At 36.2% G+C, this 12,529-nt stretch overlaps 1 protein-coding gene and 1 non-coding gene across 2 annotated transcripts; both read right to left on the reverse strand.

Annotated features, from left to right (window-relative positions):
• Nucleotides 1-1,771: 1,771 nt before the first annotated feature.
• LOC122646506 (brassinosteroid-related acyltransferase 1-like) lies at nt 1,772-5,875 on the reverse strand. Its single transcript, XM_043840078.1, has 3 exons — nt 5,246-5,875; nt 4,043-4,501; nt 1,772-2,272 (listed from the first exon to the last, which is right to left on the reverse strand). Exons 1-3 carry the CDS (start codon nt 5,675-5,677, stop codon nt 1,775-1,777), a joined length of 1,389 nt encoding a protein of 462 aa, XP_043696013.1. The 5' UTR covers nt 5,678-5,875; the 3' UTR covers nt 1,772-1,774.
• A 3,387-nt stretch (nt 5,876-9,262) lies between these two features.
• Nucleotides 9,263-9,334, reverse strand: TRNAT-UGU. Its single transcript has one exon. It is a non-coding gene; the product is annotated as a tRNA-Thr (tRNA).
• Nucleotides 9,335-12,529: the final 3,195 nt, after the last annotated feature.

The following is a 12,529-nucleotide window of genomic DNA, read 5'->3' on the forward strand; positions in this document are numbered from 1 at the left end:
TATTCAAGAAGAACCCATGCCCTTCTAGCTCTTTTTAATAAATGGAATCATGGGTGTGCCTTGAAGGACCTCTCCGTAAAAGAGATCCAACATATAATAAACAACTATGGATCACCTTCATCTTTGTATTCATCTTCAAATTAAACAGTTTCAGCAGTGACCTTTTATAGGGTTCAAAGGCTACACTTTTTTTCGAGATTCTCAAAGTCTATAGATCCTGGAAGAAGTTCTTACTCGATCATAGTGTCTAATGCTAAAGTAGTGGAACGTATGTCAGAGAACTGTCGTTAGTGGAAGCCCAACCCAACATGCTTTTAGGACCAAAAACTGTTCTTAAAGGTCCTCTTCTTCTGCTCCTCGTCGTATTCTCCAGATCCCTATGAGAAAGAATATAATATCCCTATAGGGGCTTCCTCTTTAGTTTAAAAAAAAAAATCCCCTTATTTCCAAGAGGGTTAGATCTCTATAACCCCTCTCAACGTTTCTCTCTCAATCCAATGATCCAATTGTGGGTTTCTAAAATTAGGGTTCAAAACCTTCATGCATGCAGGTCACTGGACAAAGCCGGCCTGTTTATCCCTCTCCATGGTTCTCTCTCCTTTATGAGTCAAAATATGAAAAATTTAAAAGGCTAAACCCAATGACCAATGTTTAGAACAGGTTATTCTATCCATAAAAACATCGAAAACATCTGAATCAGATCCAGAGTGGCGATTGTTGTGGTGCATTATTCTTGTAGAAAATATTTGAATATAAAACAAGGCAGAAAAGAATAGAAATAGCAATCAAATTAAAATCACACAATTGAATACAAGGATTTACGAGGTTCAATAAGATTGCCTAAAACACCTATGCTGGTGAGATGAGTCTCGATTCACTATCAATGAAGAATAGGGTTACAACCGCTCGTCCTCACACCTTTCTCAGATTAGTTACAGAGAAAAAACTATCGCTACACATATATAGCAAAACTGTATACAGAAAATTTATCAAAATACCCATATAGTCCTAAAAAATTTGTCCGACATATCATCCCTTAACCCCGTATGGACACGCTAGTTCATCGAGACCCCATACAACCTCTTAACCACCCTTCGAAATCAGCCCACTTGGCCATTTATGCAAGCTATGGAATATAAGACATCAAACCCCAACAATTCCCACTTGCTATAACTACAACTCTGGATAAGCTCAAAAAATACATGTTGAAATATTGTTTCCAGTATGAGCCACAAGGATTATGTTCTCCCTTGTTTATTATGCAATCTTAAATCTTGTCTATGAGTTGACTGTTATATAGTCTCAGTAGACCTTTCTTTGTCTTTGAATACTCTTACATATTGAGACCTTCCAGTCCTCTTATAGGAATAGTTAAACATGTAGTGGTGCAGCTACAGGCTGTCTCAATGGGAGTCATGGACACCACAACCAATTGTCTGTAAGTGACCAAAGGTTGGAGGAGGGAACAGGTGGAGCCCCCATAACTCCAACTAATTAGGGCATCTAATTATTTGTGAAAGAAAGTACAAGCAGAAAAGAATAATACTGATACTTAGAATTGTTTCTGGTTCCATTAAGGAATTTAGGCACAAGCATAGGCAAGCCACAAGCAAAATATATTACATATTTGGACTTAAAGATCTAGAGACAAACACACACTGAAACACACTAACAAGCAAGGAACTAAGGAAATGACCATCAATCAAGAGGATTGATTCTGGCCAATTAAGAGATAAAATCAAGTACTTAAAAGTTTTACTGAAACATATAAGTATCAGTAACTGTTACTGTTGAAGATATTGATGAAGTTTCCAACTTCTTGTGTTCCCATCCCTATTCTTACCAGGAACCCACCAGGATCTTCAAGGTTTGGCATTAGATAAGCAGCTTCGGGAACTGGTGTTGCTAAGAGAGCAGCAGTAGAAACTGTTCCCCAACCAAAATCAAGTGCTTGGAATGGAAACTTGAGCCAATCAGTTATTATAGTTAACTCTCTCATTGATGGAAAGAATTTATCAGTAGACTCAAGTGCTCTCACATACAGTTTCACATATTCATCTGTAATTGCATCTTTTGCTGCTTGAATCCTCTTGATTGTGTCATGAAGAAACTCCTCTAGTAGATTCTTTACTAGACATGAAACTGAAGCTAGAACAAAGGCATTTCCGGTGAAATTCTGGCCGAGTGGTGGCTGAATCCTGTTCCGAGAGTTCACTGGGAATTGTAAACATATATTCGTGTTCGGAGGTAGAGAAAGAGCCTTCACTCTTGCCTGCAACATTGAAATATCCTATAATGAGTTGAAACGAGTCTCGATTCTCTACCCATGTGGGGTGCCACACCACATAGTGAAGACCAATGAAGAGGAATCTCCACCCCATCTGACATAGAGTCAAAGGGGGTCAGATGGGTAGAGATTCCATTTCATTGTGTGCCCCCCCCCCCCCCACACAATGGTGAAGACCAATAAAGTGGAATCTCCACCCCCTCTGACACAGGGTCAGATGGATAGAAATTCCATTTCATTGACCCGACCCCATGTGGGGTGGGGTGGCACCCCACATGGGTAGAGGTTCCCGAATCATAATTCTATGGAGAGAAAATTTTCACTTTGTGGATTAATGAACAACCACCAAATGGTTGATGTTGACTGCAAAAGATGGACCATATCAGATATTGAACCATCCTAAACCAGGAGGAGTTAATAGCATCTATGTCTTGGCTGTTTGGACCAGTTGGTTAATTGGGACCATTTAGATGGGGGACCAATATCCCAAAATCTTGTAGCCACTGTTCTAGGGTTTTGAAAACACAGAAATAGAGGGTGATATTCATTAATGGTTATATTGATGCATAAAGCTAAGTTGTGTACACATTCAAACAAGCAAAGGCATTGAGTACCCAAAAAAAAAAAAAAAAAAAAAAAAAAAAAAGGCAAAAGTATAATTTTTGCTCATATGTGAATGTATATCTAAATGTGTAGTGTATTAAGGAAAACATTTCTCATTATTAGTATTCCATGCACATGGTGAACACTATTCCTTCCTAGTTGGCTCATCTAGCAAACCCTAGTGGGATCAACAATCATAAATTAATTTTTGTGGTAACATTTAAAGTTTTATAGTTAAGGACATATATAATAGAACACAAGAGTATAAATTAGAATTAACATTGTTAGAAAAAGATATAAAGGTTGTGTCAGCTTTAGGACATCAAAAAGATTCAAATTCTTCTAAGTACTGTTAGATAATATATGTTTCCATCCATGCACCCACATGGGTCTCCTATAACAGACTAAAATACTACTCAAGTACTGTTTAGATAATTTATGTTTGTCCAAAGAAGCTAATAACTATAGAACCAACTTGAAATAAGACCTGGTTTCCATGAAAAAAATAGTTTATAAATGGTTTGCATTGGAACTTTCTCTATTTCTTTCATGTATTGTTTGTCTGTGATTCTTTTCCTTAGTTATAGTATCTTATATATCCCATTGTTTCTTTTTTCATTGGTTGGTTTTTGGTTCTTGTAGTTGGGATATTTAAAGGTGGTTTGGTCTGTCCTTATCACTTTCAATAGCCTTTTTTAGTGATTTTGGAATCATGTCTTTAGGTTTATCTTGGAAGGTTCCTTGTTTAGTTTTCTTTTGTTGCCTTGGTTTGTCTTCCTAGACAAACCTTGTATTTCTGTATGAATTCTGTTCCTCTCTCTCTCTCTCTCTCTCTCTCTCTCTCTAATTTCCTTTTCCATGATTGTTAATGTGATATTATACTTAATATCCATTACCAAGGTTGCGAAAAAGAAATCAAGTCAGGTTCCTAGCAACACATACAATGTGATAGAAGCCCAATAGTAATTTTTTTTTTCTTTTTTAGGTCATTGTTCTTTCTCATCTGTGAAGGCATAGCAATCAGAGATACTTTCTCTGATAATATTGTTAAACATAAAAAGAAACTTGCAAAGAAAAATGAAAAGTGACTTCTAGTAGTAAAAATTAATGTAAACAGGCAAAGAGAATCCTGAGGTTTAGTTAAAAACTTACCCTCCACACATGTGCACAAAGGACATCAAAAGTTGAACACTTAGAGAGTTTGCCTCTTTCAATGACAAGGGCCTTAAATTTCTCTACAACTTCCTTCTTCATGGACATAGTTAAGAGTTGAAGTCCTCCTTGTGGAGCAAGTTGCCCAAATGTTGCTAATGCAGTTTCCCAGCATCTGTCATCAGATGCCATGGCTTGCATTGGAATCCCATAGAGATCTTGTATAGCAGTAATATGGTCTTGCTCATAAATGGAAGTAGCAACTGGAATTGTATCAGGAGATAAGAGAGCATCCAAGAATGCATCTCTTGAATGGTTTGGTAAAACAAGTTCAGACTCAGATTTCCCACTTGACAGATGAGCCCAAGATGACAAGAAGTTGAATGATCCAGTTCCATCAAATAAAGCATGGCTACCCCCAAAACCACAAGCTAACCCTCCACAAGCAAACCTTGTTATCTGCACAACAATGAAATAATAAGTACTTTAAAGAAACTTGATAACTCTATGCTATTAGATAAATCAATTTATGAAAAAAAAAAAAACAAAACTGCACCACAAACATGGGGAATGGAGAGAGAGAGAGAGAGGGTACCTCTCTGCCTAAAATGATCACTCTAGCTAAAAATCCCTTTATGATTGAGGATATAAGCATAGTAGAGTCTCTGGTGTTGGAAGAAAATTTGTGAATTTATCATATTTAGTTTCAGTCTCTCAATTTTAGAGAGAGAGAGAGAGAGAGAGGTACACCTCTCTTACTGAAAATACCACTCTAGCTACAAATCCCTCTTTTATGATTAAGGTAGAGTCTCTAGTGTTGGAAGAAAATATGTGAATTTATCATATTCAGTTTTATTTTGTCTCTCAATCTTCTTTGAAGTGATCCAGGAAATCTACAGCCATCCGTGCAATAGTGTTTCCATAAATGCTCTTTCGAGTGAGATACCTTGAGAATGATGATGCTTAAATAATTAAGCAAAAGCTTTCTACTAGCCTTTTTATGGTCCTAGTGTAATTTGATTGATGAACCCAAAGAGGCAATAAAGAGATTTAACTACAATTTCAAGTTCTTCATAACTAGGAGATGACTTTAATAACTAGAACAAAGATAGAAACCAAAGTTATTATAAAGCAATATCACTATATGATGTTCAAGGAAAACTGAAAGCTAGGGTTTTGAATTTTTCATGAACAAAACTAAACCTGCACCACCACAAGAGGGTTTTCTGATATATCTTCAACTACTGGAAGTTGAGGAACAAGCTTTTCATAACATGCTTTATATTCATGCAGCTTCCCAAGCTCTTCAAGCTTAGAATCTGTCACTGCAGCGACGAAGGTGACGCCTTCATCTTTGCAATCAATTTCCAGCTTTCCAGTCTCTTCATTGATTCTAAACCTTCCAGCTGCTGGAAACCATGAAACTAATACTTTCTCCAGACCATATTTTATCCTCTCAACTTGATCTTCACCCTTGAGAGGTATGTCATCATTGAGAGGAGCATTATAAAAGAAGATGGTGTAAAAATTTGCAGGAGATATCCTGTCAAGACCAGAGAGTTGGATAGTTTTTGTGTTGGATTGCTGACATGGTTTGAGAATTATGGACTCTTTCAAGGAAATCTTTAAGTCCATGGCTTACAGAAGTAGCTAGTACTGAACTACTGATTGAGGAATTGATGGATTATTCCAGAATGGAAGAAAAAAAAAACCCTAGATTTATGCACCTCAAGAACAACCCCTGTACGGGAAATCGATTGAGATCTGCATTAGAAAAACCCTAATTTTTAAGAAATTGGGCCATGTGAACTTTGCTTTTGTAGACAAATCAATAGTGGGATATCTAGGAAACCATTTGCAGAGAAAAAGATAATCAATTAAAAAATTTCTACACCTTGACATTAAGAGAACATTAAGATTGATTGTGTGATTGTGAGAAATTTTGTCAACTATCACTTTTAGATCTTTTGTCATCACTCATGGCATGGATTATGATTAGACTGGCTAGTTGGTGATTAGGTTTTGTTGTTTTGGGAGTGACTTGTAATATTCAAATGTAAGAGAATAGCTTTCTTTTTGATTAATTTTGTTATGGATGTCGGTGATTGGGAGCCAAATGAAGGTGGGATTACTTAGATTCTGAATGTTGGTTTGTTTTCTTAATATATCTTTTTTGTCACTAAGTACCATTCCATTATCCTTCTCATTTTTAATCACTATAAGCAATGTTTTGAAGTAACCCTAATTCTTATAACTTCCAGATAAGTTGATAAGGCGTAACGATTAGGATTGAAAGTGAGAGAGATTAGCCAAAATTAATAGTTACAAAGATACAAAACTCTTAACATCATTCAGTTTCTTCATGGCCCCTCTGTTATAAAGCTTGGTAAGTACAGAGGCAATAACACTAAATATATATATATATTGAAGTGTTCGTTGAATTGCCCAAAAGAAAGAAAAAGGAATGAAGGACTGTTCCTTTCACATTCTTTGCTTGACAAGCTTATCAGAAAACATGTATGTGGTCTAATTTGTTTCATGTCTCTGCATTGTTTCTACTTTAGCAAAGAAAAGGACCTTCATTTAGGTAATTAGGTATTGAAAGTGGGTTCCATTCTTCTTAGCCAAAAAGCTTAAGAGGATTAAAGGATACAGACTTTTTCTCCACCTTCACTATATATTCTCTAGTAGTACTATTCCTTGCTAATCGCTAATTAATCTAGTTACCTGAAGGTTATCTCTACTTGGTGGTGTTTCCTACGTCCTCTCACAGGGCACCGCTCGTGAGATGACGCCTCTGCCTCCTGGATTGTGTAGAGACCATGCGACCAAATAGACATCTCCTATATATATATATATATATATATATAATAGGATAGTTGACTTAAGTTTGAATTCTAGAACAAAATTTTTTAGATGCTAATTAATTAGTTTTAGCTAATGACAAGATAAGCTAAATACTCTGCTTATGAGGCTAATTTGTTTACAGCCAAATGACACACTATTCCATGATTCTAACAAGGAGGTTAGGGTACCTACCACAAATCTAACCCGGCCGTGTGAACAATTTTAATAAATTAATTAACAATCTAAGGAACACTGGACCATCTAATTATATTTTTCTCAAGCTTGACTGGCCAGGGAACATTATGTACATTATATATAACAGCTTTAATGGCAGCCTAAGAAGATTAAAAATATGAAAATTCAAAGTGGTGCCATTGGATAAGACAATATAAGAATACTGGAGATTACTTTCCAATATTATATAACCCTTTTGGCTAAATATATAAGTTTCTCACAGAATGAATCTTTAATTAGGTGATGTACTGAAGGAGTTGACTATAATAAATTGTGTGTCACTTAAATGTGTTTGAAGGTAGAAATGAAAAGTGAATTTATTTAAACAGATGAATCTTCAATTATTGTGTTTACAATGTATTTGTTAAGGATTAATATTCTATGATACTCTAAAATCGAGATAATGGGTTTCATTCTAACTCTAGAGAACAAACTAGGTGGTGATACATTGATGGTTTTTAGGATTCATCTTGTTGCTATCAAGATCTGCTCTCGCGGTTTAGTTTCATCTCACACACAATAGTACCAGAAGACAGAGCGGGTGGGTGAGTGCCTCGGAATAGGTTCTGGGAGAGACTCTCCGATGCCTAAGTTAGATCTCAGAGCAAAATAGCATGCACTTAATGGGACCAGAGATGGAAGATTTGGTTTCAAAGCTTCAAGGTTTAAGCCAATGGAACAATTGTAGGAATCTTACCCCCTTCCCTTCTCTCTTCCTCTTTATATATGACGTTGTCTCAAATGTCCCTCTTCTCCTTAGGATAGTGTATTCCTCAAGTTACGCATGGTTCAGGTGTGAGGCTAGGGTTGAGGGCCAGACCAGGTTGTGGGTTCTTATTTCTTGAATTGTTCTTTGGTACGTTCAACCCTGTTACACGTGTCTTCTTGCCATTGAAGATTGGATTCTGTATATATCACATCTTATTTTAGTTGAATGATTTTTCTCCCTATATCATTCTTGCTTCTTTGGTTTAATGTGATAAGTAACATTATTATTCATGAAAAATGATGAACTATCATGGTGAAATGGATGCATTTTGCCCAGATTTTGTAGGTTCCCCCCACACCCCAAGAAAATGTCTCGCTTGATGAGCCATATACAAGGGTGCTGGTGAGGTTTCTGAAGTTGGCCTCCCAAAAAAACTGAAATGCTTTCTTATAAAATAATAATCTATATTAGTTTATGGGATTTCAATTCTTCCAAGTTGTACATGGAGCATATTGTCTTTTGAAATTTGCCCTTCTTAAGGGAAAATCCCCCATTGTCTGGCAGGTATAGGAAGAATAACTAGTCTAACACACCTATTTACACCACGTGGAAAGGTGATGTGATTATTCTAATCGTTAATCAAATTCAAATTTCAGACTCTAATTCCATCAAATACCCTCCCGTGTATTGGTACACATTTCGATGTGTATCTATGCATGCCTATTAGCACTTGATGTCAACTAAATCAGAATAATTGGGGAATAGATTTATCTTAATAGCTCGGTAACTAGGTTGGAATATCACTCAAGTGTAGGATAGCATTGAAATGGTGAACTTGAAGACTCGTCGTCTGCATAACCTGAAACTTCGGTATTGCTAGGAAAGATGGTGGGGCTGAGTTATGTCACTGGTCATTTTCCTTAAGACAGTAAATGCCCCCTACATACGATGCAAATCGGGTTGATCCAAATCGATCTCAAAGATGAAACAACTCCATAGACACAGATGAACTTAACCTTTAATATAAATATAGATTTACAAAATGATTTCTGGTTTTTTATTTTTTGTTGCATACATGTTTTATGTAAATTTTTTGAGTCCTTTTGATCCCAAATCAATAGAATAGTCATGTTTCTGCATATATAACATTTTATGCAAAATTTTTAATATTTTTTAGGCTTTATTTTGTATTATTTCATGCGTATATACATTATAAAAAATAGGGCATTTTAATACACGAAGTCCAAATTTTTATATTTATATTTTTTTATGTTTTTTTATACTTCTTACCTTTAAACGTGTTATAATAGGTTAGTTTTTCATAAATTTATTTTGCACATTAGTCTAGAATTACGTATAGAGATATTTAAGCCAGTTTATGGTTATTTTAGTTTATTCTATGTTTTTTTTTTTATGAATAAAATTGTAATTGCCTCCATGCACGATCGAACTACAGACCTTCAGTTTACAAGACTGACGCTCTACCACTGAGCTATAGAGGCTTTTTCTTAATTATTATGTTGTATAATATTTTATTTGATTAGATTAGATTATGTTTACTAACTAATTCACTAATTGAAGAAGACAACAACATACGTTAGTGAAGTATAACTCTTCACTATTTGCCACTTGAGATGTATGTGAGGTCCCTCTATCACATGGACTAATCTATGTATTGTCAAGTGACAAATAGTGAAGAGATATACTTCACTAGGCATAGAGAGACACTTAGAAGTAAACAAAAAAAAAACATATAACATAGTATTTGAATCTTTTTAAAATACAAAGTACTCCATACAAGCTGCCACTTACCTGCATTCCTATTTGCATAATGACCAGCTTCTTTCCAAATGGTGGCGTTTTTTCTGGAAACGTAAACTTCATCCGAAATTTAAGCTGTTTTTTTGGCGTGTCTTACATGCAGGTTTATCTGTCATACTATCTCACAATGGTTGCCGATCGAGCCTACATGTTTTCTCTGTGGTGCTCGTTATGAAACCCAATGGCATCTTTTTATATCTTGTGAATGGACTAGCGTGTCTGGGCATCTGGGCCCCTCTGCCTGAGAACTGAGCACCTTAGCAGCCCCAATATTGCACAGCTCTGTGCTTCCCTCCTCAACTCTATGGCCCTGGATTTGAATTATGCTTCTTGGTTTTTTTCTATTGTTATTTTAACTTGCTACTTTATATGGATTGTACGAAACAAAGTATCTTGTGGATTAGCTCCAGCTAACTCACATTTGGTGTTATCAAATGTCAATCGTTGGATGTACTATTTAGATCTTTGCCCTCCTACTTTAAATGCACTCATTATAGATCACCACCAAGCCACACAATGCACTCTAGTTTTCACCCACCATTTGCCTAACAACGAAGTGAACTTCCATGTTCTCTACTGCGTAGGCCTTTCTGAACCATCAATGGGACTAACCGGATGGGGGTATTGCTTTTTGTTAGATGACCAGAGTGTTTTAACATCAGCAGGAATTTCGTGTTCATCCAACCCAAAGGAGACTGAGCTGATAGGAATCTTGCAGGGGTGGAAACACGCTCTCAAGGAAGGGATCCATTTAAAAGAAATTTGGGTGTCTAGTATTAGCCTTAGTAAAATTTTGCAACCAGGACAAAATCCATGTGTACCATGGACACTTCTCTCTCTTTTTGTTGAACTAACAGAACTCACCTCAAACTTTACTTCTGTACCTATATATCTCCAGCGTAACCAATGGACAGCAGCCTTAAGATCTTACATTCTAACATCAGTTAGGAACAATTCCCCCTCAACACCTTTCTTGTATGATGTACATACGTTTCTGGTAATATAATCTTGACTTTTCTCATCACAAAAAAAATAAAATAAAATTTGGCAGCAAACTCCCTGGGCTCGTGCAGTGCGCTGGATCCGATTCCTCTCTAGTAAGCCCAGCATCTAGTGAGCATCCTACGGCTGGACTAGCTAGATGCACGCAGGAACACATTCCGGTGCGTATCCAACCAGCCTAGTCGTTGAATGCCGGCTGGAGAGAGCCCAGTGCTGGAGAGGAGCCTGATCTTGGTGCACTGCCCCTGCACCCAGACACAAGGGCATGCGAAATGACCACCACACCCTCAAAAGTCCAATCACTACTAGATCTTTATTAATTTTTCAATGCTTTTGTTTTGCCACTTGGCATATTCTGTCTGAATAATTGAAACTTGACATGTGAAACAAGGGACCTTGGGATCTACCTAATCACAAAATTTTAGCTCCATCTAACCTTCCATGTAGCAAAGATAGTCATGTAGGACAGTAATTTGTTCTACTTGCCCGTCAAGGTCCCCGCATGGCCGCACCCATTCACAAAGACAGCCTTATTAATTCACAATGATTTTTAATTAAGACTGAGTTTTGCACAATTTCATTTTCGTATTCATTAAGTTTCTGAAGAAAATGATACTAGAAAAATATCTTTCCAAAGAGAAATTTGCATTTGATTATTGGGAGATTGCAAATAAGGAGATCTCAGAAGGGGAAAAAAAACTAATGAGGAAGTTGAGGTATCTGATGAGTATATTATTGCACTATAAAATTGATGGGTCAAAAATAAACGAAGCACATAATCAAAGTCATTTATATTGTTCAAAATGTCATTATATATATATCCATTGAGATTGAGGACCAAAGAGCTCCAAATAAATTTAAGATTATTTATGGATGTTCGTTACCTCAGTGAGAAACATTTTCTCAAGTAAGTCCTTGTTTCATCACAAAGAATTGAATTTCATTAAGAGCTATACGGATCAAACTTACATAACTCGATTATAACGCATTTAGTATGAGACCGTTTAGTACAAACCCGATTATAGACCGGTTACCTGACCGATTATTTATAAATGACACCATGCTTAGCTTATGAGGACCGATTAATTAAACCGGACCAATCACAGTACGGGATCTAGGGGACCCCTTGACACCCCTAAAGCAATAGTATTAGGCAGAATTGAATAATGGACAAATTAAAAATAGAATCTCAGTATTCAACCTTTAGGTCTAAGAGAAAGTAGAAAGTATAAAAAAGCAACAGAATAAAACGACGAAGAATGATCTGTCGTTTGAAATATTCGCGTACTTTTGAAAAGTTCGTCTAGGAATTAACACATATAATAGAAACAGTTCGTCTATGGTTTAAAAATTCGTACTAAAAGTTCGTACAAAGTGCACTTGTATTTTTGAAATGTTCGCGTAAGTTTGAAAAAATTCGGCTACTTTAAAAAAAGAGTTTAGACGAATAGTTCGGATAGGATCTGAAACAGTCCGTCTGCGTGTACATTTGAAAAATTCGGATATGTTTTTTTTTTTATATAAAAAAATTCTATTCAAATTCGGCTAGGGTTTGAATTGCGAGTACGACGATAAGTCATCGGAGCATGCTTGCGAGGAACCTTTGTTTCGAAAAAACAGATCTTAGATGGGTTCTTTTTCTCTGTAATGCAATCTCAGTAAGGTTTGTTTGGATACCTCAAACCATGTGAACTAAAAGACAAATAAGGAAGAGTGAGTCGTCTTCTTCCTTGCGTCAATAACCCCATGGCGGAAAACCAGAGTTTTGTTACAGGAGAGAAAAATCTTTCTCAATAAATACTCTCCGAACCAATCGACCTGAAATTTGGTATTAGATGATGATAGCTATCTTAATTCTCTCTATCAAACCTGAC

Source organism: Telopea speciosissima, chromosome 11 (genome assembly GCF_018873765.1).
Source record: "Telopea speciosissima isolate NSW1024214 ecotype Mountain lineage chromosome 11, Tspe_v1, whole genome shotgun sequence".
Classification (NCBI taxonomy): Eukaryota; Viridiplantae; Streptophyta; class Magnoliopsida; order Proteales; family Proteaceae; genus Telopea; species Telopea speciosissima.

Coding starts and splice junctions, on each gene's coding strand:
- LOC122646506 (XM_043840078.1), bottom strand. CDS start 5,677: ATGGACTTAAAGATTTCCTTGAAAGAGTCCATAATTCTCAAACCATGT. Junction 4,502..5,245: donor ACCCTCTTGTGGTGGTGCAG/GTTTAGTTTTGT, acceptor ATTGTTGTGCAG/ATAACAAGGTTTGCTTGTGG. Junction 2,273..4,042: donor TTTGTGCACATGTGTGGAGG/GTAAGTTTTTAA, acceptor TCAATGTTGCAG/GCAAGAGTGAAGGCTCTTTC.